The 27,600-nt window shown below is 56.6% G+C and overlaps 2 protein-coding genes across 8 annotated transcripts in view; one reads left to right on the top strand and one right to left on the bottom strand.

Annotated features, from left to right (window-relative positions):
* MPP6 (membrane palmitoylated protein 6) overlaps positions 1 to 21,429 on the top strand; it is a 65,339-nt gene extending 43,910 nt beyond the window's left edge. For all 7 annotated transcript variants that reach the window (XM_031940585.1, XM_031940584.1, XM_031940583.1 and 4 more), the window contains 9 exons: positions 2,820 to 2,972; positions 3,458 to 3,685; positions 8,397 to 8,528; positions 10,418 to 10,517; positions 10,773 to 10,841; positions 12,231 to 12,392; positions 13,812 to 14,014; positions 14,431 to 14,559; positions 15,661 to 21,429. In XM_031940585.1, the coding sequence (XP_031796445.1) occupies positions 2,820 to 2,972; positions 3,458 to 3,685; positions 8,397 to 8,528; positions 10,418 to 10,517; positions 10,773 to 10,841; positions 12,231 to 12,392; positions 13,812 to 14,014; positions 14,431 to 14,559; positions 15,661 to 15,837 (1,353 nt within the window). In that variant the 3' untranslated portion in view covers positions 15,838 to 21,429. The remainder of the gene's footprint in view (positions 1 to 2,819; positions 2,973 to 3,457; positions 3,686 to 8,396; positions 8,529 to 10,417; positions 10,518 to 10,772; positions 10,842 to 12,230; positions 12,393 to 13,811; positions 14,015 to 14,430; positions 14,560 to 15,660) is intronic.
* The window catches only part of GSDME (gasdermin E), a 44,893-nt gene continuing 38,668 nt past the window's right edge, over positions 21,376 to 27,600 (bottom strand). The window contains exons 9-10 of the mRNA XM_031940590.1: positions 23,439 to 23,512; positions 21,376 to 22,746 (exon numbers count right to left, since the gene is read on the bottom strand). Coding sequence (XP_031796450.1) covers positions 22,513 to 22,746; positions 23,439 to 23,512 — 308 coding nt within the window. The 3' untranslated portion in view covers positions 21,376 to 22,512. The remainder of the gene's footprint in view (positions 22,747 to 23,438; positions 23,513 to 27,600) is intronic.

Raw genomic sequence — 27,600 nt, 5'->3', positions numbered from 1 at the left:
CACACTGGCTCTAGGCTAAGTCTCCCCGTTTCCTTCCCTGTCCCAGTCCCTCTCTGGACAATTTCATGCTTTTCAGTGGCCCTCCTGAAATGGAGAGCCCGGATGTGTGGTGGCCACAGTAGAAGGCAGTGGGGGAGCCTTCCGTATGCCTGGAGGGTGGGCCCCCAGGACCCAGCCCCCCAGCATCCGGCCCCCTATTCTGTTCGCTTTCTTGATTACAATGTGCGCCGCTGACTTGCTGAGCTTGCACTCCTGTTTTTTTAAAGCCAGACTTCTGTTTGAAGTTATTTTTTAACATGACTGTTCTAAGACTCTACATCCTTTTTCAATTTCATTTTCCTCGATTTAGCCCAGTTTCTGATCAGTTGGAGTGTTTAGAAATCTGGCTCATCAGCATGTTATTTTCTTCTTAGTTTTGTGTCATCTACAAGTTTGGGGAGCATGGCCTCCGTGCCTCATCCAGGTCATTGGGAAAGATGTTAAATCGCAGCCTGGACCCAGCCCCGATCCCCGCAGCGCTTATTGGCAATCTCCCTCTGAGGGAAATGGCCTCCTGACGAGTTCTCTTGGGAGCCAACCTTGGGGATCCATCTGCTTGAATCCCATCTGGTCTGGATCTCTCTGTCTTTGCCACAAGACAAAGGGAGGGGAGCGACCAAGCGCCTTGTCACAGAGCTGGGCAAGCCTTCGTGGGGCACTTGGCTCAGCTGCCAGGCTCGTGGCCAGAAGGTCCTGAGGCTCAGCAGGCTGCCCTGCCCACCCGGGCTCCCCAACTTAGATGCTTCCTTTTCTAGGTGGTCACCAAGATTTCTCTTAATCAGGATTTTCAGACTTTTGCTAGAAATTGAAATCACATTCAGTGTCTGCTTTTTCTTCAAAACTCAACTTCCCAACCCTAAAACATTTTAAATTCTCATGTCCAGCTGAGGTCCTGCATGCAGCTTTGAGGCTGCTCTAACCGGTAAATGCTCCCTGTTTAAGCTCCATCAGCCAGGAGTCACTTGACTGCCTCCCTTGCCTTTCTCAGAGAAAATCCTTTTCTTTTTCTTTTCCCTTTTTTTCTTAATATCTTACAAATCAGATAGCACCCATTTATTTTTAGTTTCCTGTAAACTTGATGCTGCTATTTCTGCCTCTCCAGAGTCTCGAGCGTTTACAGCGTCACCAATGTCCACTCTGCTTGCCTACCTCAGTTGACCCTTTCCTGGGCCTGCTCCATGGAGAAGAAGGCCAAAACCCAGAGCTCTTCTCTGTGGCACACATAGTGGGGGCTTTAGTCAAGGATTTCTCTGGCAGTTCGCTTCCTTCCTCCCACTTCTCTGCTCATCGGTGGCTAATTTACCCAGAATCCTGCGATTTTATAGCATGACTTTCTGCCAAAACAAAACCGTTCTTTTCACAAGAGGTCAGGCTCTTTCTTCACTCGCAGCCTCAAAAACAATTTTAACATGACACGATTGTTTTTAGGCGGGTTACCTGCCATTTCCCTTAAGAGTCTTAAAAGGGATGTCTGAGTTGGAAGAAACTTCACAGGTTACATAAGAATAATAATGATAATAGCATTTATATAGCACTGGGGGCTGGCAAAGTGTCTTACAAGTATAATTTCATTTGCCCTCCATCAACAACACTGTGAAGTGGGTGCTATAATTATCCCCATTTTGCAAGTGGGGAAACTGAGGCAGGTGGTGATTAAAGTGACTTGTCCAGAGTCACAGGGCTAAAAAGTGCCTGGATTCACATTTGATCTTGGGCCTTCCTGCCCCAGGCCCAGTGCCCCGGCCAGTACCCCCACTAGCCCTTCCAAGTCTGGCCCAGGGGGTACCCGAGTCCCCTCTCTGACCCTCCCCAAGTGCCCCATGTGCAAACAAGTCTGAAGTCTTCAGGTCAGTGATGGCTGCTTGGGGACCATGTTTCTCTTATGTCTAAGTGAGGGCTCCCTGATGCTTCTTCCCTCCTTCATACGGGGTCCGCCTTTAAACACCTGAGGGAGGAACTCGGCTAACGAGATGATATTTGGGGTGGATCCTCCCTCTGGGGCTCTTGGGGCCCTCTCAGGAGGCGTCTGGCTCCTTCACCCAGAATCCCCTTTATGGCTTCTGGTCTTTCATGGTCTGACAGAGCCTCCCAGGCCTCAGCCTCTGCTGGGACGCGTCCCGTGGGCGCGGCAGCAGCGGACCCTCACTTGCTCTAGAAGCTCCGTCTCCTTGGCGGCAGTTCGGGGGTGGCTGCATCAGGCTCATGGCCCTGGCGCAAAGATGGAGGTCCAGGGCTCCCGGAGCCGCTCTCAGGCCCCTCGGTCCTCGTCCCTTTGCTTTCTCCTGGCTGTGGCAGCGCTGCCTTATCAGTGAGGCCGAGGGCAGGTCCTAGTCTGGGCACAAAGGCAGAGCCGGGGAGCAAAGGGAGCGGGTGGGGAAGGGCTAGGCTGGTGCAGCGGCCTCTGTGGGGAGGGAGGATGCGGGCAGGCCTGGTTGGGGCGTCCTTAGATTTGGGCCTTACACGGGGACAGCGCTCCGGACGGTGAGGATGGGTGGGGGGGATTTACGGCCCGGGCAGGGCTTGGAGTCTGGGGAGGCCAGTTGGGGAGGGCCCCGAAGGAGGACCCTGCTCCAACCTCCAGCCACTGGGCCATTCTACAAGTGTGAGGGTGAGCCTGGCCGGAGGGTGCCTGGGAGGCTGCAGTACCGGCTTTGGCGAGCGTCCGGCAAGAGCAGGCCCTGAGCCCTCTGCCCGGCCCACGTCTTGGGAAACACGGGGGGCTGTGCTGGGCGGCTGGATCCGGCCCCTCGCTCTAACCCCTCTCTCATCTGCCCTCGTAGTCTCTCTTAGAGGCCCATGATATCGTGGCGTCCAAGTGCTATGACTCGCCCCCATCGAGCCCGGAAATGAATCACTCCTCGGTGAACAATCAGCTGCTGCCGGTGGACGCCATTCGTATCCTCGGGATCCACAAGAAAGCAGGCGAGCCCTTGGTAAGAAAGGGATCGGAACTCGGCTCCCCTCGGCGCAAGGGCTGGGGGTGCAGCTGAGCTCTGGCCCTGGCGTGGTCTGAGACACGCCCCCCCCCCCAAGCGCCTTTTGTAGGGAAGCTTATTACCCAGGGCCAGTAGGAGCCACAAAGTGATGCCAAGGGCCAGGTCTAAAGGACAGAATGGGGCGAGACCATGGAGAGCACTTCTCGGAGAGCAGGGCTCCTCCTCCTCCCCCAAGGTCGTCCCCAGGGCCGCACGTGGGCGGAATGGCCTCCTCCTGCCTCCAGGCTCGAGAGGGGAGCAGTCTCCAGCCCCCTGGCCCGCCGAGCCTTGGCACAAGAGCCCAGGCTGGAGGCCAAAGCCGTTTGCTCCTCCCGGAAGGGCAGCAGTGAGCCTTTGTCCCTCTGCCCTCCCGAGTTTGGGGCTATCCTGGGGTGACCCCAGGTCCCGAGTAACGGAGCTGCTATCGCTGTTCTCTCCCCCAGGGGGTGACGTTCAGGGTTGAAAACAACGACCTGGTGATCGCCCGGATCCTTCACGGGGGCATGATCGATCGGCAGGGGCTCCTCCACGTCGGGGACGTCATCAAGGAGGTCAATGGCCACGAGGTCGGCAACAACCCCAAGGAGCTCCAGGAGCTGCTGAGGAGCATCAGCGGCAGCGTCACCCTGAAGATCCTGCCCAGCTACAGGGACACCGTCACCCCTCAGCAGGTGAGCGGGGGCAGGCGGGCCCGCAGCACACACACCCCCCCGGGGGGGGGGGGGCAGAACAGGGAGCCGGCCCGTGCAAGGCCTTGTGATCCAAGTTTTTCTCCCCATCCCCTCCCCCGGGTGGCGGGATCCAACATAGGCTGAACCTATGCACCCGAGGAAGGAACGTTGCAGGTTGCCCGTTTGGGGCTCTATCCACGGCGCTCCCCACTGTCCCAGACATAGTTTATTTAGAAAAAAAAGTTCTCTGATATTTTGGAGCTGTGTGAGGCCCCTCTTCTCCCCAGTAAGCAGAGTCCCTCCGGGAGTGCAGGTCTGGACCCTCTGTAACTTAGCAGTGACCTTAGCAGCAGCTTGATGATGAGCTAGAGAAACAGCCGGGCTGGACACTAAAGAGCCGTTTGGGGAGAGCACGTTCTCCCCCCCTCCCCCCCGTGGTTCCCCCCCTTCTTGTTCCCCTGTTTTTCCCCATCACCCCTAATGGGGAACCAGACAAGGGTTTCAGTGGAGGCTTAAAATGTACTTACATAGTAAAGCCTGTGATCAGGAAGTTCTCTCCAAGCCTCGCCCATCTCCGTCACAGAGTGTTCGGATCCATAATTGCTCTAAGAGATTTGTTCTGAGTCTGTGCATGGGGCCCGGATCCCAGCTGGCTACTGAGGCTGGGGTAGCCCACCCTTCCCATGCCGAGAGCCCCATCGCTCCCAGAGTCCTCCGCAGGGTCTGGGGGGGCCGGAGTTACGTAAGGGAGCGGCAGGGAGCGGCCCAGCTCCAGAAGGGGCAGAGCAGGGACCCGCTGCCCAGAGCTGCCCTTTGCCGGGATCTCCCTGAGGCTGCTGGGAAGCGGGCTGTAAAGGAGCCGCCTGCCCCAGGGGAGCAGGAGCGACTTTATGTGGCTGCGATCTCTGCATCCAAGGCGTCCTCTCTTCCTGGGGGGGCAGCTCCCCCAGAGCCCGAGCTCACCAGTTCTGGGGGCCTACCTTGGTCTCCCCAACCCTCCCCCGGGCTTCCTGGCCGGTCTGTGCTGCTGCATCCCTCCCCCAACCCTCCTGCCCTCTCAGCTCCCCTGGGCCCAATCCTGCCCAAGCTGGCCAGAGCCCATGGCCATGTCCCTGCCTCCTGGAGAGATCGGGGGAGCAGTGATGCCGTCCCCTCCTCCTTCCCTGTCCCCACAGCCGCTCCAACCCCCAGCGGCCTCAGCAGCCGGCCGCCTTCCTTTCCTCCTCGGCCTGGCTCCTCGTTCCTTCTCTCTGCAAAGCACTGAAAAAAATTTTTTTTTAATTCTCCACCCACAAGACCTGTGAGAGTGGCCTGGTCCTTGGGCAGAGATCTCGGGTCAGGGAAAGCCCACGAACGTTCTGTGGCTTTGGACCGATCGGGAGCCGTGCCCCCAAGATCTGGGGAGCTCCCAGTGGGATTGAGGAGACGGTGGGGAGCAGCAGGGAAGAAGGAACGTGTCTGGGAGCCCTTGGAAGGTGCCGAGGTGAGGGAGAGCCCGAAAGGCTTCTCCCCGAAGGCTGGAAGGAAGCCAGAGATACCGGGGTCAAGAGAGGAAGCTGATGGGGCCAACTTGGAGGTCTGCCAGAGGGTGGGGCACATGGGGAGCAGCTGGAGGCTGGGCTGCTGGCCGCAAAGAGCCTGGGCCAGGAAGGGCGTGAGGTGGGAGAAAAAGGGAAGGGCCAGGGGATGCGGCTTTGTGCGTTTGATCCCAGAGGCAAGGGGGAGCCCCTGGAGTTTGAGTAGGGGGTGACACAGACGTGCACTTTAGGGAACATATTTGGCTGAATGGAGGATGGACTGCAAGCAGCAGCCATTGTTCAGGTGTGAGGGGGTGAGGGCCCCCCCAGGGTGAGGGCTGGGTCTGGGGACAGAAGGGGGCCATTGGGAAAGATGCTGCAAAGATGAACTGGAAAGCTCGTGGACAGCAACATCTCATCACTGCCTCTGGACAGAACAAGCTCAGCTAGAAAGAGTTGCCAGAAAGCAGCCGGACGCGCCCTGCGGGTCCCACAGTTCTCCTCGATGATCCCAGCGTTCTCTCGGTGGTCCCTGAGGATGCCGATCTTGGAGCATCCCCCTTCTGGAGGCTCAGAAGCCCTCATGCCTCCAAGGACCAGACTGATGCTGGCTGAGCCCGATGGGCTCCAGCTCGTGCCTGATCCCAACGTGTGGGCCGGAGATAGCCAGGGACATCCCAGGGAGAGGCCAGCTGGGGGGCAGCCTGGACACGCTGCAGGAGGAGGAGCCCTCCCCGGCCTGTGGAACCTTGATGGAAGCTTGTCATGGGAATAGAGACAAGAATGAGAGAGAAGGTGTCGGACCACGACTGAAGCGAATGCCCCCCTTGGGTGAATCAATGTGTGGGAGGACAGAATTTGCCCAAATACTTGTTCTTACTTATAATCTCCAGTTGGGGCAGCAGATTCGGCCTTGAAGCAGGACCACCAGAGTTCAAATTCGGCCCCAGACACTTAACACTTCCTGGCTGTGTGACCCTGGGCAAGTCACTTAACCCCAACTGCCTCAGGGGAAAAAATAAAGAATCTCCAGTGGGGCCCATCTTCTCTGTAAGCCTCCCCCCCCCACGCCCACCTTTAAAGAAGTTGGGGAGAAGCGCGGGGACTGAGGAGCTCTGGGCAGCCCTCCCCCGTCTGCCTGCTGCTGCCCAGGCCCAAATACCCAGGCTGGCAGCTGGTGTATCTCAGAGAGTTTCAGGGTCTGAGTCCTCCCCCTGACTGAAGGTGAGCACTGGTGTCGGGCAGAATGGGGCAAATGGAGAAGCCGGAAGCACAGGGACATGGGTGCTTGTGTCTGGGCTCACTTGTTTGTGGGAGCCACTTGTTTTTAGGCAGACAAGGCGTGGACAGACTGAGCACAAGACAGCACGGAGGACATGGGCCTGTGGCCCTTCTGGTTCTTGTTTCCTTGTCCCCCCCCACCCCCCACCCCCTCCCTGGCTAAAACGTCCACCACCAAACGTCATTTTTTTATTTAACCAGTTCATTGAATCACATGTTGTTGTAGTCAAATTGTAGAGCATAGCGTGCACATCTGGAGAATTTTATTCTAGAAGAAATTCGTGGCTTTATGGTGATTTTTAGCATCAACTTCAAGCCTTCCCAACCTCGGTGAATCTTAGTTCTGTCCGTTGTCCACTGATATCATTGAATGGGGAAGAACTGAAGTGTAGCCGTTAATCTAGCAAACTTCTCTTGGATTTAATAATTTGGTGTCTTAAATTTGTTCCTCAAATCAATAGCCGTATAGATGCTCAACTTAGCTGTGTATCCGGTATCATTTATAAATGTTTTTTCTTTACAACCACCATATGAGGGAGGGAGGATACATATTATTATCCCTATTTCAAAGGTAGGAAAATGGAAGCCCAAGGAAGCTTCATGACTTTGCTAAGATCACACGGTTGATGATTGCCCAGGTCAGGGTTCTGGCTCATTTCTCTGAACTCCCGGCAGAGCCCAGTCACCCCGTGGTGGGCAGCATGGAAGTTTCGTTGGGGAAAATCCCTCATCGAGCCTCACATTCACTTTGTGTTTTCTGGCTCATTGATCTAAATAATGCTGGTGGAACCAGGAAGCAGTTAAGTGAGAGGGATTCTGGGGGTCCTGCAGGAAGGATCTTATTTGAATGTCTTTAAATATTTCAAAAGAACTATACCCTCATTCTCCTTATTTTAAAAACTGCATGGTCAGTAAATTCCAGTATAGACCAGAGATTCATGGTGTGGTTAGCATTTACACTGGAATAAAAAATCCGCCAAACTTTGACAGTGGGAGCAGTGAGTCGCCCCCCAGCTGCCCCTGGGAAGGGCACAGTGATGGAGATGGAAATGGCTGCGTCTGACAGAACCAATGAGCGTGGCATTTCCCGTGGACAGCCACCGTGGATCTTCTTTCTCACACAGAGACCCCCGAGCTGAGAGCAGCGGGGAGGCCCCTCACTGTCCAGGACTGGTCTCTTGTGTGCTTATCTACACACTGTACAACAAACAAAGGCACGGGCAGATCTTAGCATCATTTCAAGAAATCTATCGGCAGTAAATTGACTAATAATAGTTTGCGGAATGATTCTTATTATTGTTTTACTCATAATTTAGCTTTATGTCTTCAAGGAATCGATAGACAGCTAGGAAAGTATTTTTAAAATTGTGACAATTTTCTTAATGCTAGAATTGTTTTCTGGATTAATCTTTTTTAAATGGTGTTAAAAGTGCAGCGGCTCGCAGAAGCGTAGTGCTGTGATTTTCACTTAATGAGTATCAGATGTACTGTGTGTCTGTTAGTCTTCAGAACCATCGGATGTGTCTAGTTATGATTATGATAATGCAGGTAAAGGAAGAATTCTTAGTTTAACAGTGTGACCGCTTGGGCAGGGCCTGCTGTCAGCATGGCCCGGCCTGGGCTGTCGGTGGTGAGGAGGGGTAGAGTGTGTGTGTGTGAGAGAGGGCTGGGGAGGTGGGGGGGTGGAGTTGGTTCTCCGACTGCCCTGATTATGTCTGACTAAGCCAGGTCGAAGTATTTTGGGAATTGAAGAATATTTGAGATTGGTGGGAAATGGTTTCTGGGACCTTCACAGCCGCAGCATCTCGGCTGGTTGCAGACGCCATCGTTAAGTCGCTCCCAAGGCGTTTTGCTTGCCCGGGTGAGCCGGGCTTCCACCGCACCACGGTCACGGTCTCTGAACTTCCTTTCAGGTGTTTGTGAAATGCCACTTTGATTACGACCCCTACAATGACAACCTGATTCCCTGCAAGGAGGCGGGACTGAAGTTCTCAAAAGGAGAGATCCTTCAGATCGTCAACCGTGAAGACCCGAACTGGTGGCAGGTGAGTGGGCTTTCAGCCCAGCTGGGGCTTTTCTGACCTTGGCCCAGTCTTGGGGTGTTCTGATAAATGTGGGTGCACTTCCCCCCTATCTCATCTGAGAACCCCCTCCTTCCCCAGACATCCTGATCGCCCATGAGAGACCCTGAATCTGGGGGGAGTGCAGTGCCCATGAGGAGCAGCGGGCTCCCGAGACAGCTGTGGTTCTGCCTTGGGCAGGGGGACCTCAAGGCCCCTCTTGGGGGGGGGGGGGTCTCCTTTGTCTCAGGTTACTTTGTGCGCTCTCAGCGGCCCATGTATCTTCTCGCCTGCTCTCCACCTAGAAGTGAATGCTGGGTGAAAGGACAAAGGAGGGACCAATTGCTCTAGTTAAGAATAGAAATTTTATAGCATTTGAGAATGACAGGTCACTTTTTCCTACATGATTTGCTCCTCATAACAACAATCCAGCCAAATTGGTGGTGCCAGTGTTGGGTCTGTATAGATGAGGGAACTGTGGCCCTGATAGAATAGGAGACTTAGCCCAGGCACAGAACAGTGTCCTCCTCCTCCCCTGAGTGGGCTCGCAAGAAACAGACTCGTTCTCCCCCCGAGCTCACTTTCTGTGTGCGAGGAGGAGGCCCCCTCGCCTCCCTCTTGTTCTGTGTGTGAGCGCGCGCTTGTCTGTGGGAGGATCTCCCAGAATGGGGCTCAATCTCTAAAAACAGAAAAGGAGCCGACGGTGGGATTGTTTGGTGGGATTGTTGGGGTTTTTTAACTGGACAAAACTCCAGACTCCGCTGCAGTGCTATTTTGTATCCAAGTAGACCATAGCTTAGTAACACCATAAAACTGGGAACATTCATTTTAAATTGTAACTTTACTCTTCATATACATATGTATCTTGATACATTGTATATTTATGCATTAACATTATCATAAATACAATATGTTCAAAACCATTTTTCAGCAAATGAACCTTGAAATGAATAAATCAAAATTGAAGATGGATCCCAAATTCCTAGAACCTTGTATTCAGTTTACTAAACTTATCTTAATTATTAAACAATAAATTATTAAATATGAATATGCATACAATATATGTAAATATATTCAATATAATAAGATATATGAATTATTAAATTCTTCTTAAATGATCCTTTTCTAAAGCTGTTTTTTTTTCCCCTCCTCATTCCTATTTCTTCTTTCTCTACTTAGGAATTCTTTCTCTTAGTTCTTTTTTCTCATACTTTATCATCTCTCCATCCACCCTGAAGTCTTTCCTCTTGAATATTATTATTATTATCATCAAAGGTAATAGTAGGTGATTGTAATATATAATTTGTTACTTTTCTGTTTGAATAATATATAATTAAAATTACTAATGATATTTGTACTGTCAGCTAGCACTTGTCATGCTTCAGGGTTTGCAGAGAACGTTTCAAATATTACTTTATTCTCTCTGAGGCTGGTGGTGTTGCCCTCCTCTTACAGCTGAGGAGGCCGGGGCAGACAGGGTTGAGTGACTTGCTCGGGGTCACAGAGCTAGTAAGGGTTGAGGCCGGGTCAGAACTCTTCCTCTTGACTCCAGCCCAGGGCTCTGTGCCCCGTGACTCCACCTAGCACTTTCTCCTTAAATCGTCCATGTGGGCAGCGTGGCCAGGCAGGAGAGCCCATACCCAGCCCCATGCCTGGGAGGCTCCTCTCATCCCGGCTGGCAGAGGCGGAGGTTGGCGTGCCAGGGATCGAGCCCCCGGTGCTGCAGCTTTGCCCGTTGTCTGCCCTTCCCCCAAAGGGGCTTGAGATCTAGCCCCGCCACCAGACGCCCAGAGAGCTCCCATACTTGAGCTGCCGGGGGGGGGGGGTCCGTGAGGGGAGGGGTCTGCCTTTTACAGGCCTCTGTTTGATTCCAGGCTAATCACGTGAAGGAGGGAGGAAGCGCCGGCCTCATACCCAGCCAGTTCCTGGAGGAGAAGAGGAAGGCGTTTGTGAGGAGAGACTGGGACAACCCGGGTGAGCCTCTGGTCCCTGCTCTGCCTGCTGCTGGGCCCAAATCAGCCATAAATAAATATTGGGGGGAGTGGAGAGACAGACATTGTGTGTGTGTGTACATCCATCCATCCATTACCTGGAACTGCAGACTCGCGGTTTGAGGCTCAGTTTCCCCTTCGGTTCCCCCAGGGGCAGGGCACGCGCATGGGGTTCCGCCAGAACATTTCCCTGTACTTTGGCCGGCTGTTTAAAACCCGCTTGTCTCGTTGTCTCCAGGGCCTTTTTGTGGAACCATAAGCAGCAAAAAAAAGAAGAAGATGATGTACCTGACCACCCGCAATGCAGGTATTGTGAGAGCTTCTGGAAAGGCCGGCTGACTTTGCAGACTCCGAGCATTGCTCGGGAGCGTTGCCGGCTTGGGCACCCACTGCCGGCGTCAGGGAAGTTGTGCCGTGGTCACTCCTGGGGGCTTCATGGCTGGAGCTTTCCCCGCTCTTACCACCCCCGAGGGCTGTGGCAACAGGAAGTTCTTTGTCCCATTGGGCCCTCGTGAAGCTCAGGAGGAGGTGGGAGCATGTGCACAAAGGAACGGTCGAGTAGTGAGGGAAAGTGCTTGCCGAGGTCCCTCCTTGCCCGTTCCGAGCCGTGTGTGCCATTTCTCAGGTTCCTTTAAGTGCCCGGGTTAGTTTTCAGCGACTGCCACATGGGCTGGAACGTCTTCTCCCCTTTCTAGATTTTCACTGAAATTAATGAAAAACAATTTGTCCCAGAAAGTTTTCCCGAGTCTGCCTGTGGGCAGGAGAAACACGGCCTCATCCAGGAGCCCAGAGTTCTGGGCTGGGAGGGGCCGCCCTGAGAGGCCCCCCAGCTTCTGCCCCCCGCAGTGGAAAGGTCGCCCTCATCTCCCAGCTTATAGGATGTTCATATGATTCTTGAACCCTGACCTAAGACCTTGGAGGCCATGGAGGCCGACTCCCTGAGGCCCAGGATGGGGAAGGGAGGGACCAGGGCCTAGTTTGAACCCCCCCCCCCAATTGTGCATTTCCCGATAGGTTCCCCCTCCCCCACCCAGATGAGAGGGACCTCGGAGGTCTCTGTCAAGAACCAGTCACTCTTGCAGGCCAGGCTCAGTGCTGTGTGAAGTCTGTGCCCCCCTGGGTGTACCCCCTGAGCCTGGGTCCCTGTCGGGGGCTGAGTCTGCTCTGTCCCTGCCTCTTGTCCTTCCACTGAAACAAAGACGGTCCCAGCGGCCCAAGAGAACGCTGGGTTCAGGCCCCTCCCTGGGGTGTGTCGGCCCCCGCTCACGGTGGGCTGTGTGAGACTGGGGCCAGAGCCATGGAGAGGATGGCGTGCCGGGACAGGCAATGCCCGGGGCCTGCTCTCACCCGGGGCTCCCTCCTGTAGGAAGGCGACCGCGGTGTTCCGGGGGAGACACTGGCAGAGAGGCCAGCACCAGCTGCGCGACCTCTGAGGCCTTCTTGCCTGTTGCCTTCTCTCCTGGCAGACTTGCCCACCTGAGGGCTTTTGCTGACCCTGAGAAAGGGGACACTTGCTGCCTGGGATCCCCCGGGGGAACATGATGCCGGGTGGTCTCTGGCCACGGCAAGAGGGCCCACAGAGTTCTGCCCTTGGGCTCACCCGGCCAGGCTGTGTCCTTGGAGCCGTGGCCCCCACCATCAGCAGAACGGTACAGACACTGGCCACAGTTGACACTCTCCTTCCCTCCCCATTTAGAATTTGACCGACACGAAATCCAGATATATGAGGAAGTGGCCAAGATGCCGCCTTTTCAGAGGAAGACCTTGGTCTTGATCGGGGCCCAGGGCGTTGGCCGGAGGAGCTTGAAGAACAGGTTCATTGTGCTGAATCCCACCAGGTTTGGGACCACGGTGCCGTGTGAGTAACCGCCGCTTCCTCTCCGCTTTGTGTCAGGTCGCAGGGGGCTGGGGGTCCCTGCTTCTCTCCTGATCCCTTTTCTGGTTTGACCCTGAATCCTTCAGCTCGGGAGTTTGGTGAGCCCAGCTCTTGGCCCGCGTCCTCACAAGGCTTTCGGAAGCCTCGGACGACAGCCTTCCTTCTGGCGAGACTGCCCCGTGGCTCCTCACGAGAGCGTTACTGGTCACCCGGGGCCTGCCGAGGTGTCTGTGCAAGCCCGGCTGTGCCCAGAGCTGGGACACAGACTGGGACGTTCGGTCTTGGCCACCTCAGCACGTGGCGGGTGCCCCCGGGGCTTGGCCCACTCTCCCTGTAAGTTAGGAACCACCTCCCAGGGTGGCTGCGGGGCTGGGGAAGCGCACACGGCCGTCCCCCTCTGGCCCTCGCCCCTCCCCAAAGCCATCGGGAGTCATCGTGGCGTTGCTCGTAGTGGATGGCAATGAGCTCTCCTGGTGGCTGGGAGCTCCCACACGAACTTTATCCAGGGAAAAAAGGCTTTTTGTTGCCAGAATCATAATTACGCGAAGAGCCTCCAGCTTGTTTGCCACCAGGAAGCTCCTTTGCCTCATTAAGCACTTGGCCGACACGGCCGGGAGACGGCAGCCAGTTCAGGAGACCAGAAGGCTTCTGAGCAGAGCCGCCTCTGGGCGCGGACGGGGCCAGGTCCCCGGCTCTAATTCTGAGCATCAGTCAGAGGGGATCTGCAGGGCCCTCGGGGCCCCCCGCCAGGCTTTGGTAGAAGGGCCAAAGTCTCGAGGGATGGAGCGAGGGCCGTTAATGTTTCCTAGGCAGCCCCTCCCCTTTGTGAGATTGCCCCCGTGGCCTGTCCCCACAGGCAGGGAGGGAGACCCCATGGTAACTGCCAAGCCCCCGGACACCCCAGGGTAAGCGCAGGGTGGGAGGGCAGTGGGCAGTCCCTAGGCGGGAGGCTGGGGATGTCGGCCCCTGCTGGAAGGCAGAGTCTGCTCTGAGAGGAGGGGCGGGGGGTCTGTCTGAGAAATAGGAGTCAGATCAGGGGAAGGGCAGCCCGGGGAGTTCAGTCCCTTTGCGCTCTTTGCCCTCAGCTTCCTAGCCTTTTGCCAAGGGGCTTGAAAGGAGAGCCCCAGGACAGACTTGGCATAAATGGAGTGTAACTGGCCTGAGTCTCCCACCTGCCCTCCCCAGCCTCTGGGTCTCCTTGCAGGCGGCCCTCGTTGTGTCCTGAGCCATAAATAACCCCCCACGGGCCATTCTGGGAACTTTATCGTCACCCCTAAACTTGTCTCTCTTCCCTGTGGAAAACCCCGCCCCGTGCGCCAGGCACTTGTGGGCCAGACTCCCCGACCTGGGGAGGCTGAACGTCGGACTGAAAAGCTCTTTGTGCGTTTGCCTTGCATGCAGTCACCTCGCGGAAGCCGAGGGAAGACGAGAAAGATGGCCAGGCCTACAAGTTTGTGTCCCGGGCCGAGATGGAGGCGGACATCAAGGCCGGGAGGTACCTGGAGCATGGAGAGTACGAGGGCAACCTCTACGGCACCAGGATAGACTCCATCCTGGAGGTGGCCCAGACCGGGAGGACGTGCATCCTGGATGTGAACCCGCAGGTGAGGGAGGCAGGAGGCCCGGGAATGGCCCAGAGGCTCCCAGAGGGTCTCGGTGGCCTCCTCTTCCCGATACTGAGCGGGGCGGTCCCAGGCCAGAATGACCCAGGGCAGCGATGGAGTCTGGGGGAGGGGGAGGCGTGACTGCGGCTACATGGGTAGAGCCTGGGCCAGCGCCATATGTTTAGGGCTGGAGGACTTTAATCTGTGAGTGGAGGGCAGTAAGCAGGGCATCTTGGGGGAGGGAAGGCAGAGGCTGCCGCTTTGTGGGGGGGAAAGCCGTCTCTTCTCAGGGACGCGGCTCCCTTGTGCTCGTGGGACAGAATCCGTCTGGGGCGGTCAGTCCCACATCTCTGAGGAGAGACGACGGTGTGTGGGGAGCCCGTGCACGGGCCTGAATGTTCACCTGTCCCCCCCAGGCTCTGAAAGTGTTGAGGACGTCCGAGTTCATGCCCTACGTGGTGTTCATCGCCGCTCCTGAGCTGGAGACTCTGCGTGCTATGCACAAGGCCGTGGTGGACGCTGGGATCACCACCAAGCTGCTGACGGTGAGCAGGGCTCCCTCTCCCAAGCTGCCCACCTGCCCTCTCCTGCCTCCCTGCGAGGGGCGCTGGGCCAAGACTGGGGGTGGGGGAGGGCACTGGGCCTTCAACGGGGGGGAGCTCACGGTGGCCGGGACACCGACACCATAGATGTGGCGGCTCCTCGGGCCGCCTCCCTGGGCCGCCTCCCCGGACCCCCTCAGGCAGGAGCAGGCTGGCCGGCTGCCTTCCAACAGGCCTTCTGACCTCCCAGCCGGAGCCACGCTTAACAAGGCCACGATTGCCTGGGTTTTACTCATGGGATCAGGGCTCACTTATTTTAATCTAGTCTCTGGCTCCTTGAGGGGAGATGTTAGCGTGGAAAAGTTGGGCAGTGGGTCATGGGGTTTAAAACAAAGGTGTGGAAGGTCAGTGTGTCCAGCCCCTCCCTCCACGCCTCGGAGGCTGAGCTCGATCGCTTTCCTGGCTGGGGTCGGGCGGCCTCCAGCAGCTCCAAGCCACACGTTCCCCCCAGGAGCTCCTCACACTGGTGAACCTTAGGTCAGGCCCAGAAAACAGGGAGCAAAGGAACTAATTTGTTTACAAGCTCAACATGGTGACTCAGGGTGATTTAGGTTAGGGGACGGGCATTTTTTATTGGCAGCCGTGCAAACGTAAGAATCATCAGCAGTGATGGCAGCCAGAGGACAGTGAGAGAACAGTCCTGGGGGGCGGGGGGAGTGGAAGCTGGCCGACTGACGCCCCCTGTTCCCCTCAAGTCAGCCCGGGTGGGAAGGGGCTTCTTGGCTCCACTGGCAGATCTGCTCCACGAGGCCCTGGTCAGGATCCTGGGTTTAGTCACTCAGAATCGCCTGGGGACCCGGTGAGCTGCAAGGCCATCGTCAAAGTGTTACGCAAGCTCACGGGCCTGGGCTGGTGAGTTCTGTGCGTCCCAGGGCTAACGGGCAGAGAGCATATCCAGCCCAAACAAGGGGCGTCCTCCTGGCTTCTCATCAGCCGGCCAAGTGTCAGCCGTGCTTTGGGAGGCCTTTGGCCGCGGGGCTCTCGGCCTAAAACGGGATGGACCTCCCATGTCATCCCCCTTCCTTCCTTTCCAAACCCTTGTAGGACACGAACCTGAAGAAGACGGTGGATGAGAGTGCCCGCATCCACAGAGCCTACAACCACTACTTCGATCTGATCATTGTCAACGATAACCTGGACAAGGCCTTCGAGAAGCTGCAGTCCGCCATCGAGAGACTGCGGGCCGAGCCGCAGTGGGTCCCCATCAGCTGGGTGTACTGATGGGCCCTTTGCGCAGAAGAGACAAAATGGAACCTTTCCAAGTAAACGTTTGTCTAAGAAACGTGTGCGGCGCTAGACGGTCCCGGCCAAGTCGAGGCGTCTTTACTCGGTAGACTGAAATATTAGGACACGACTCGGAATTTTTATAGAAAATGTGGAAGGGGAAGTGGACTTAAATATGTAATTTATCTTAATTTTTCTAACTTTTTACAGATAATCTTTCTATTCATATCACAGAGAGAAATGCGTTGAAGCATTTTGTATATGTTTTGATTTAACATTTTTGCCTTTTTCATCCAAGTTTTCCGATCATTCACTTTAAACAGTGCATTTTGGTCTCCTATTTTCACTGTGATAATGGATACTTGAAGCAGTTTTTGTAAAACCCTCATTATGGTTCTGTTGCCAGCTATTCTTATTAAGGGAAAACACTAATTATGAACTGTCATCTAATTTAATTTCTTCTGAGAGCAGAATGTCAGTAATCAGTGCCATAACCAGCATCCCATCACCTTACTCCGTGTCTGCTTTCTGCTCTCCTGGAGGTAGGTGCGGTTGCTCATTGTACTTCACACAGACAGTAGGTCCCCTTCACGTTGGTTTTTAGGGGGAAATGCAGTGCGAGAAGGGGCCCTCCCGTCCGGGGCCGTTCTTGTGAGCCATTTCCCAGCATGCATTGTGTGAGGGAGGGTGGGGCTGCTCCCCTGTAACTGGTACGGCGGGGCTGAGTGAGAAGGGGCGCTCCCACAGAGAGCCCGAGTCTGCGAGAGACGGAGGAGGGAGAGAGCGCACCCTAGGATTCGGGAAACAGAAACTTAGATCAAAGTATTTATTTTCACTAGTGAAAATTTCACTGATAAGGGAAAAAAAAACTTAATTTATAAAGCTTTTTATTATAATATGGTCAGCAGTTCTATTTTACAGCTATCAATTCCTGTGATATTTAAAGATTCTCTCGCTTTTCCATTTTGAGGTGTTCGTGAGTGAACCTTGTGTTTTCTGAGACGTGACATGATAGGATGTTCGTGCCGTGCTGTGCTGAGAACCATACCCATTGAGTAGCTTGTGAAAGGTGGAAGCTCTTGCTAGATGCTCTAACTAGATGTTATTTATACGGCGCGTCTCTGTTAAGAGACGGGCTTTAGGTTTATGACGGGCCGGTAGCGTGGCCGCCTCCTTGTGCTCACTGACATCATCATGTGCAGATTTCTACATTCCCATTGGCTCGCACATCCATTCCCCACGTGCAGATAAGCAGCCGGACGCTCTCCCAGGACGTCCGGCTATATTACTTGCAAATCCCAGTGTCGGTCGTGAATCCCCTGGAGTTTGATGGTCTGGGGGCAGGGGAGGAGGCGACTCCAACGAGTTCCCCCCAACCCTCGGGCCCCAGGAGGAAGGCCCTGGTGGGAACCTCATAAGAAAGATGGAGACTTGCAGTGATTGCCTTAGGCTTTCAGGGCCTGATTCGTACCCAGTGTGACAGCGTACGGGTCGCCTAAAGCGCTCGCTTAGTCCCGTTAAGACGGTCCCAAGCACTGTGCTGTCCCAGAGCTGACCCTGGGGCGTGAGAGCTGTGACCCCAATCCCTTTTCTTAGTCCTAGAATAGGTATTCAGCCTCCCTGAGAAAACCTTCTCTAGAACAGCCACAGTATTTAATCAGTATACATTTGTATCAGTTTCTTATCTTCCCATCACAACATGAATCAAGAGACCTGTGTAGAGGTAACTCTCCGTGATTTTAGGGTTTCTGCGTTTCGTATTTGGTGGAAGTGCAGTTGAGCTCGGTCCCTTCCAGTGCACAGAAGGGAGCTTGGAGCGTGTCCCACCTCGGGGAACGTGGGGGCCTCCTGGGGACGATGGACTGGTGGGGCAGGGCCTGCCTCCTGTCCTGGTGGGCAGGGCCTGCCTCCTGTCCTCGTGTCCTTAGAAAGGAGCCTGGGGGGAAGGCTGCGCCTCTCAGTTCAAGATGGGCCTGAATCCTGACTTCACCAAGAAAGGGTTAGAGTCGGGAGGCTTCATACCCTCGGCTTCCTTTGCGCTCAGTGTCCTAATTGGGGGTGGAAAGTGCCGAAGTGTGGATTTGGGAAGGGCCACGAGGAAGGGGCTTGGGGACCTCACGGGGCTAAAGGGAAGCCCTGAGGGCCAGCCCACCCCTGCCACTCAGCCCCTGGGTGACTTGGGCTGGGCCCACATGTAAAATAAGGCTCCTCTAGACCCAACGGGTCCCAGGGCACGTCTTTAGGGTACTCCAAGAGCCACCTTTCTGGGAACAGTGAAACCAGACCCTGGTTTCCTTTCCATTCTCTAGGCTTGCCCAGCCGCCTGCGGCCTATTGCTCACGGCAGGAAGCTCCTGGCTGGCGGCCCCCCTGATGGGCAGTGGGCCCCGGGGGGTGGGCTGTGGCCCTGGCTTTGGAGGCCGCTGCTGGGGCTGCAGATCCAGCCGGTTCTTGGAAGTGGGGACCCGTGTGATGTGGCTTTGGGAGGTGTGGGGAGCCCTGATGACAGGGGAACGGTCTGAAGCGATTCTGCCACTTTGGTGAGGGACCAGATGCTGCTGTAACCTAGAAGGAGCCATTGAGAGTGAGGATCATGTCTTAGAAATCTCCTCGGGAGAGGCTGGAGTGCGACTGTTGGGTTTCTATCAAGTAGGAAACAACTTGAACAATCTTTTGAAATCTGTGAGCAGCCTTGAAGATGATTTTCCTTGGTGGGGGGGCGTGCTGTCGGCCCGTGGGAGGAGCTGGGTTTGGGCTAGATCGGCTTCCTTTGGCAGCTCCCCGGGGCCTTCATTGTCACGTGATAAGTTCTGCACCAGGCTTTGCTCACCCCCCAAATAGCAATAGTGTCAGTGGCCCCGTGCGGCCATCGGGGTGGGGACTGACCCAGGCCCCCCAGGGAGTTGCTTTTCCTGGCAGCTGCCTTGGAAAGCTGAAGGCTGCGGGTCCCCCTGGCGCTCAGGGTCTGGGCCACTTTGGCTGCAGCGGCGGCGTCTCAAGCAGTGGGAGACGCCCCCTCCCCGAAGCCTGTGGTGTGGCAGGCCAGCCAGGAGCCCGAGGGCCCGGCCGCCGTGTCCGAGGGAGAGGGGACGGCCGGGCTCGGGCACACTCGTCCCTGATGAGGCCCTGCAGGCTGGAGACCCCATGTGGTCTCGCCTTTGGTTTGGCCGTGATGCCCCCAGTTTGGGGACCTTTACCTGAAACTGAAACATTGTCCTTAAACAGCTGCCAGAGGTTCTGGGAACTTCCTGTGCTAATGAGGAAGAGCCATGGGTCGTGTTCCACATACATACTATGGGTGTATGTGTATGTGCCCCCCCCCACTCACAAATGTATAAAACAACCCAGATCCATCTCAGAACCCATGTCCCTAAAGCATCGTTTGCCTGATAAAACTGAGCATAGGTACCCAATCCCATGGGGCATGTGCGCCTGGGGCTCTGCTCCTGGGCCCCCTGGCCCCAGCCCCGCCCAGAAAGCAGTCCCTGTAACCCCAGGTTTCAATCAGAGGTCAGAGCAGCCCCGGGAGGTACTTTACTAGGGCTGTCATTGAGATGAGGACGGGACCAGCTAGAGCTTCTGTTGGCAGGAGTCGGGAAGCCCCTCAGAGTCCCGTCTGGGAGCGGCCGTGGTGGGCGCTGACCTCCCAAAGGGAAGACGGGGAGGCAAGCTCGGTGACCCGGAGCCACTGGGGTTCCTGGGGGTGCCTGCTCGCCCTCAAGGCGCTGCCCTTCTTTGCCCACCTGAGTTTCCTCTTCATCCGGGGATCCAGGTTGAATGACACATTCTGTCTCCCTCCTCCCCCCATCTCCCGGGTCCCTGGGCTGGGCGCTTCCTAGCTGGGAAGGCGAGGCTGGCGGCCCCTGTAGCTCAGCTGCCTTCCCCGCCCCCATGCCGCTCTCCTGCTCTCGACCGAGACCACCCATGAGAAGTGAGGCCTGATAGGTTTGGGGATTGAATCCTGGGTCTCCAGTGACGAGATTAAGTCCATCAGGTTCTGTGGGACTCTTAATATTCCCCTTCCTCCTTCTCAAAAAGAGGATCACATAATCCTCAGAAATGAAAGGAAGCCCCCCTAGATTTGGGCTTGGCGCCCCTGGCCTCTCTCCTGGGGCTGATTCCTCCATCTCAAGGTTCTTCTGCCACGTCTTTCAGGGAGTCAGTGCCTGGTGCACACACCCTTTGGAGGCCCCATTTTTAGCCCAAAGATGCAGCCTTGGAGCCAAAGCCTGCAAGGAAGGACTCCTGGCTGTGTGTGTGAGTAACTCAGGGATAGTCTAAGGAGCAGCATCTCGTGGTCCTTGAATTCTTCTCTGCAGCCGCAGAGAGCCCCGGGTGCAGTTTCGCTTTTGGAGTCAGAGTGGAACAAATAGAACATGGAAAGGCGCGGGCAGCTGGGATCTTCATTTTGTTGTTTTTTGTAGAGATTTAGGTTATTAGATATGGGAGAGGGGTCAAGGGAAATGGGATTGCAAGCCACGCCCTTCCTCCCAAGGTCAGAGCCGGTTTCTGAATGTTTACCTCACGGTGGTGATGGGTTGCCACATTCTCTGTACCTCTAAGGAGCTGCCGTCACACACCACTGGCTCTCCCGGCCCCAAGGCCTGGCCTGGATCTTGGTTCCACAGTAGCCAACTTTATTCCTTCCCTTTCCTTGCCTCCCAGGTCCTGCTCATGAAAACACCCACAGGTGACGTTCATGGTGCTTATGAACAGCATGATCAGGTCGAGTTCAGCCAGGGGCATGATGGGAGCTTAGAGCGAGTCAGGGAGATATTGTCAAAGTGTGCGGCGGCCCGCGGCGTTTTGGCCCCCAGTGGTCTAGAGGGACCCTCGGCCTTGGCGGGCCCTGCAGCTATGGCCGCACCGCGCAGCAGCTCCTCCCCTCAGGAGGACAACGATCCCAGAGAAACTTCACTCAGACAGTAGCTTAGTTGTATGTTTCTACTTTAATCACATAAAACAGGGAGCAATAACTAAATGTCCCAAATTCTCAATACCAAGATCAGTTAGCGATTGTTACCAAAGGCCGAGGTGCTTTTGCTTTATCATTTTGTTTTTCAAAAAGATGAGAATTTAATAGAAGGTACATTAGTCTTCTAAGCAGAAAAATTTCCTGGTTTGTAACTTGAGGTTCACCTGGTCCTGGTGAGGATTTAGGCCTGGAAGGGACCTTAAGGGTCATCATTCCATTTTACAAGAAGGTAGTAAAATAATAATAATAATACTAACAATAACCAAAATGCCCTGAGTCCAGTAGAAACTTAAGTGGCAGACTTGGAATGATTGCAAGTCCACTTGCAAAGAGTCCAAAAAACCTAGACTTAAAGTTTCCATCTATTTTCCCTCCTCTACACACGCAAAAAAAGGTGATCCCCTTTTCCCCTTCAGCAAATGTTTCTTTAAGGTAGTATGAAAAAACTGGCCCCAATTCCCTTTCAAAGGGGCAGCACCTGAAACTTGGGCCACTTTTAAGGTTTGTAGAGGAAAAAGCTTTAGGGGGGGGGTTCTTCTGGGCATTTCTTTTCCTCAGTACTTCTACACATTAAAATGCATGGTTTTTAGGATCAGCTTTTGCACACGTGTAGAAGAGCAGTTTGAAAAACTGAGGGCAGAAAGCTTGGCGGCTGCAAGCGTGAACCCGCGCCGGATCCCAGCCCCATACGTTCCTAAAGCCTACTGCTGCTACTTTCCGGGCTGTCCCGGCCACCACGGCTCCCGGGGAAAGGGACACGCGCCCCGAGGCTGGCTCTGCCCCTGTCTTCCCCAGCCCTCCCCTTCACTGTTTCATGTCTTGCTCATGTATTGTCCATGATGCCAATTACCGAAATGTACAAAATCGGAGATTTACCTATTCCCAATGAAATATTTTTGTATATATAAAGAAATAAAGACTTATTATTGGAAGCGGCTGGGAGCCTTTCTTCAGCGCTAGCTCCCCACGGGCTGGGGCTGTCCAGTTAGCAGACGGGTGCTCTGGCGGAAGGACAAAGGGCACCTGGCCAGGGGTGCCAGGCTGGTGAGGGAGCAGGGCAGCCCAGCTTGGGGACGTCTCCTCGGCTCCCAGCACTGTCCGGGAAGAGAGGCTGGAGCAGACACAGGTACGACGCAGTTTAGAAATCAAGGTTTTGTAAATTAAACATCGGGACTGCAGGGGAAAGGAAGGCTGTAAACTGCCTCTGGCTCACAGGAGCTCGGACAGCAGCGGAGGAAGCCAGGACCCAGCTGGCAGTGGCTAGACCAGGGGTCACAGCGGGGTCTTCCTGCTCCCTTGGAAGGAGGCAGGATGGCTCGGCAGCCTCCCCCTGTCGCTCTGTCACACAGACGAGGTCGCTGTCCCACAGGCAGACAAGGTCTCTTGTGCCCCCTCAGTCAGGACCCAGGGCCCCAGGCACATGTGGACGATGGTGGGTGGCCGTCCCCCAGACTCCTTCTCTCCCCCCCCCCCTTTCTACAGTCCGTGATTCTAATGTTACAAATGTCAGGAGGCCTTTTACCTCAGGAGGGAACGAGTCTTGTAAAAGGAAACCCTAACCGGGGGTGGGGGGGAGAGGGTCTGGGAGGGGGTCTCTTCCTTTTCATTTGTCCCGTGAGCAGCATTGGGTCTCCTGAAGGCCGAGCGAGCCCTGGAGCGAGCAGCCCTCAGCAGCACTTGGGCCTTTGCCCGATCCCCTCACTCGGCTTTTCCTTCTAAAGCACAAAGTCCATGCAGGGTGATATAAAGGACGAGGGGGAGATACTGGGGCCGTTTCATGATGACGGCTTCCACGTGCGCCTCCCTCCGCTCCAGGCTGATGTGGGACAAGGCAAACAGCTTCTGCACAACCTCAAAGCTTCCTGCATCACTGAGGGGGGCCAGGCTGGGATCCCCGAGTTCGGAAACGCCGTCAGCGGACGTCACCTGAGGCTGTAATTAGATCCACCCAGGAGAGAGCAAATGCATTTGCTTTCTTAAATCACAAAAGAGCAGGAAAACTAAAGTCTGCTTTTCAACAACCGAGTGGGCTCGAGGGAAGGCCCAGAAAGAAGAGCTTTCCAGCAATCCTGGCCAGAGCCCCCCACAGATGGGGTCACAAATGGGGTGTCCAGGGGATCTCGGGGACGAGGCCCCGAAAGGTCGTGGTTGGCTAGACAGGGAAGGGCAGAGCCAAGAGTGAGCCTGGGCCCGACTGACTCCCAGCCCAGCTTCTCACTTCTCTCTGTCTCTGCTGCCCAGCAGGGGCCAAGTGCCCGCTCTGCTCTTCTCCATAAACGGGGCACACAAAGCTTTGGGCCCTCCCGGGCTCAGCTTTACACATGGAGCCAGAAGGAAAGATAGGGAGCAGGACTCCCCCAAAAGGGAACTGGTCAGGGGAGGGAGAGCCCAGGAGGTCTCTGCAGGAACACGGCCCAACCCCTCCTCTGTGTGCTGGGCCAGGGGTCAAGGAGACCCTGGGCAAGCCCCTTCCCCTCCGCCTCCCTCAGGCTCATCTATAAAGTGGGGGTGATAGTGGCCCCTCCCTCCCAGGCTCATGGTGCTCTGGCGCATAGTGCTTATACCCCTGTCATGACCTCCCTCCCTTCCCACCTCGGCTCCCTCATCCCGCATCCTGCACTTACCAAGTGACACAAGGTCGGTATCAGATGGAGCTGGCAGCAAACGCCCATCAGAGCCACCGTGTCGTCCGGCATCTCTGCAAAGACAGAAACCGGTCGCTGACGGACGCCCGGACCGAGCCCGAACGGGGCCCCTGGGGCTCCCTCCCTGGGCCCCCTCATTCCACATCAAGGCGGGCCTTCTCCAGCCCCCCCAAGCTGAGACACCGGCGGGTAACACACGTGACCCTGGGCGTGGGGTCACTGGCAGAAAGGTCTCGGTGCAGCCCCTTGGGGGCAGTGGTCAATCAAACAAAATAACCCCAAAAAAACATGCTCCATTAGCAAGTATCCAGGGCTCATTGTGCCGCACGCCCTGGGAACAAGTGCAGGCGGGAAGCCCCTGTGCTCAACGGAAGGAAACGGGGCAAAAGGGAGGGAATGTACCCCTGGGGGAGGGGAAGGGCCCCCACAGACAAGGTCCAGAGTCGGAGGGGAGGGAGAGGATGGAACAGGAAACGGCTGTGGCAGGAGAAACCACAAGCCTGAGCCCCCCGGTCTCACTCAGAAACAACATTGGGACCCCAAGGAAAGGCCCAAAAATCGCGTTCCCCCAATACCCCACAAGCCACAGGATTGCTCTGGGCCAGCCTGGAATCTTGGGGTTTGCTCAAAGCAAAGGGAGACGAGGAAGGAGCCGGAAGCAGCTTCCTTGCCGTCTCTGGCAGGATAACACTCACCCACGAGCGGTTTCCGAGCCCTCGTGCTCTTGCAATAATTAACAGCTTTATTTATAAAAGGGAGGGTGTTGAGCCGGATAAACACCTGCAGCCTGTCCTGCTTGGCGTGGGCACAACCCGCTCTGGGCTCTTGGGGGTGAGGTGGGGGGTGGGGACCCCAGGAACCTTCCCAAGCTGTTCCCCTATAGCCCTGAGACCCTGCAGCGGAGGAGGGTTCCTGCTGCTAGGACCAAGAGCTGGGAGATCCCGGTGTGTCCTGGCACCTCCCTGGGGGGTCACCCTTCCACTAGGGGGAATAAGACTTCATTATGGGCCACGCCATCCGCCTTAACACAAAGTCAAGACCTGAAGGCCGTGGAGAAAGGTCTACTCTGCGGCCCTCCTCCAGGGAGGCTCCCTATCTCTCCTACCTCCCTGCGGAGTTCCAGCTCTGTCCCTAAGTGACCCCAGAAACGGGGGCAGGAAGCATCAGGACAGCCCGGAAGAACAGGGCCCCGCAGAGGGGGAAGGGAGGAGGTGGCGACTGGCTCTGCCGCTCATCAGCCCTGTCCTCTCCCTCCTGAGGTCACCCCGGCTCCCTCAGGGGTCCCCGAGAACCATCCTGCTCCTCTCGAGTTTGGAACGAGAGAATGGAGGACCATGGGCTAGTTATCTCGGATCCCAGAGCACCGGGCAGCTTCACACACGTTAGGGTGATCTGGTGCCAGGCATTCGGTTCCCACCTGACAGGACTGGGGAGGCTCAAGTGAGACGATAACAACTAACATTTCTATGGGCCGGGTACGGGACCGAGCGCTTTACAAACATCACAACCATGAGACGCGTGCTGTGATCGTCCCCATGTTACAGATGGGGAAACCGAGGGAAGCGGCTGGAGCGACTTGTCCAGAGTCACCGGCTGGCGAGTATCCGAGGCAGGACTTCGGGTCTAGGCTCAGCTCTCTATTCTATCTAAATCTCTATAATCTAAAGCCTGGCCCAGGGCAAGCCCTATGGAGACCCTAGCCGTCATGGTTAGGAGGAGGAGGAGGAGAATTGATTATTGATAAATACTCCGGTTTTTAAAGCTGAACAAACCGGAGACCAGTGTCATTCCCAAAGAGGGAGAACTCCCCCCCTCCCCCCATGGTTCCATTGGAAGCCGCTGTGTTTAAACTCTGTGCACAGCTGGAGACCATTGTGAGCGAGCTGCCGGAGCGCAGAGAGGCCCATACCCACCGCCGGGGCTCAGTCACCACCTGCAAGCTGTGAGCGGGATCCCCAAGGGATCCTCCACCATCTCGCTCGGCTCCTGGGCCCTGCCTGGGGCCCCGAGCCAGCCCGTCAGCCTCGGGCTTCCTGCTCCCGCAGCCGCCCTCCTCTCCGCTTGGCGTCGTGCCTCACGAAGGGCCAGAAGGTGCCATTATTTAGGAAAGGGAAACCACAACCTGCCCGCCCATTCATCACCTTCACATTTCCCGGTATCCCGGGAGACTGGAGCCTCCCGACGCATCTGGCGAGCGGGAAGCAGAGGCAGAGGAGATGGACAGTAACGGAAGCTCCTTAAACCGGCTCTGACCTTCAGAATCGCCAACGCCCACCCAAGAAGAGGCCGCCGGGAGCGGGCGAAACGTGTCCCCCCGAGTGCCGTCGACTCTCCGCCAGCGCCCGATGCTCAGGGCTTCCTAAGCCGATAATAATTGAAATCCTCGAAAATCTAATAAAAACCAGGACTTGCATGAGCGCGCCCTTTCGGTAAATTGGCGCCTTCGCTCTCACTTCTCTAAACTCTCTCCCTGGAGGACCAGGGACGCGGCTGGACGGTTCTGGGACAGCCTGGGGCGTCCCCGGGCAGGGGGACAAGCCGAGCGACTCCCTGGAGAGAGGGGACTCCAGCCCCGGCGACTGGTGCCCGGCCGGCGGGTCCTCCCGGCCTGCCCTGGAACGTCTCCTCTCTGGGCCCTCGGGACAAATCTGCCAACCCCGGGCGGGTATTGGCCCATTAAACAAATGGGGGAAAGGCAGGCTGAGCTTAAGGGACTGGCCCAGGCAGCTGCTGGCGGCGGAGGCAGAACTTGGGTCCGAGGCCCAGCCCCCCGGGCCCCCAGCCCCCTAGTCCCCCGGGCCCCCAGCCCCCCGGGCCCCCCAGCCCCCCTAGGCCCCCCAGCCCCCCGGGCCCCCAGTCCCCCGGGGCCCCCTCCTGCCGCTGCTTGTGTCCCAGAGCTTGGCCCGGTGCCCGACGCGGGCAGAGACTCGCGCTTCTCCGGGGCCTGTGGCCCAGCCCGTGGGAGAAGCCCCGGGTTTCAGAGCCAGAACCTAAAAAAAAGGCTGGGGCTCATTTTGCAAGGGAGGAAAGCGAGGCCGGAGGGGAGCTCAGCCAGGCTCGAAATCGGCAAGAATTCCTTTCTGGCGCGCAGCCGAGTTAGGGTTTGCTCATGTAGAGGTTTTATTTTCTTCCCCAGTTTTTAACGTTCATTTGTTAAAATTCTGGGGGGGCCAAATCTTCCCTCTTTTGGGGGGGGGCAGTCAAATTCAGGTTAGACGCCGGCAAGTCTCAGCAAGAACAGAGGCAGCACCTACTGTGTCCTGCCCCGCATTGGCCACTGGGGGGCACCAGAGCGCACACGGCTCCCGGTCTGGAAGCCTCCTCCTCCCCAGTGCAAACCCGGCTGTGTGACCTGCCCCCGCCTGCCTCGGTTTCCTCATCTGCGAAATGGGCTGCAGGAGGAGGCGGGGATCCACTCCAGCTGGCCCAGGCACCCAACCCTGCCTGCCTCGGTTTCCTCATCTGTGAAATGGGCTGCAGGAGGAGGCGGGGATCCCTCCGGCGCCACTGTAGGATCCCAGTAAACCCCAGATGGGTTACAAAGGGTGGGACACACTGAAATGACCGAATGGCCACGGACGGGGCTGGGGAGTCCCAAGGGAGCCGAGAGGAGCCGGGGCCGGATGCAGGCAGAGCCAGGAAAGGGACCGGAGGGGGGGCGGGGATGGGCAGAGGGCCCAGAAGCCTCCAAGTGCCAAGGGAAGGATGGAGGGCCTGGGAGTGGCAGCGGCGCCTCCCGGTGGCGGGTGAGGGAGCTGTTCGGCCAGCGGCCCCAGCAGGCGTGCTCAGGCTTGGAACCTGCAGCGGGCTGGCAAGCCCAGAGGGCGCCCCCGGCCTGGGAGTTCTTCTTGCCCCCTCGAGTCCTCCCCTCGACTCCCCCCCCCAGGATCCTTCCCGGGGCAGGCCCGTAAGCGGCGCTCTCAGAGCCAAGTCCGTGATTCCCACCAGGGCCCGGGAGGGAGACGCTATTTGCCCTCGTTTTACAGAGGAGGAAACCGAGGCAGGCGGAGCTGGAGCTGCCCAGCAAGGCTGTAGCCAATAAGTCTGAGGCTGCACTTGGCCTCGGGGCCTTCCTGAGCCAGACCAGCGCTTTGTCCGCCTTACTGCTGCCCCCAGCGGGCAGAGCCTTCCCCTCTGCGTC

Source organism: Sarcophilus harrisii, chromosome 5 (assembly GCF_902635505.1).
Source record: "Sarcophilus harrisii chromosome 5, mSarHar1.11, whole genome shotgun sequence".
NCBI classification, from domain to species: domain Eukaryota; kingdom Metazoa; phylum Chordata; class Mammalia; order Dasyuromorphia; family Dasyuridae; genus Sarcophilus; species Sarcophilus harrisii.
Note: the sequence above shows the minus strand (reverse complement) of the source record. Positions and strands in the feature narration are given on the sequence as shown.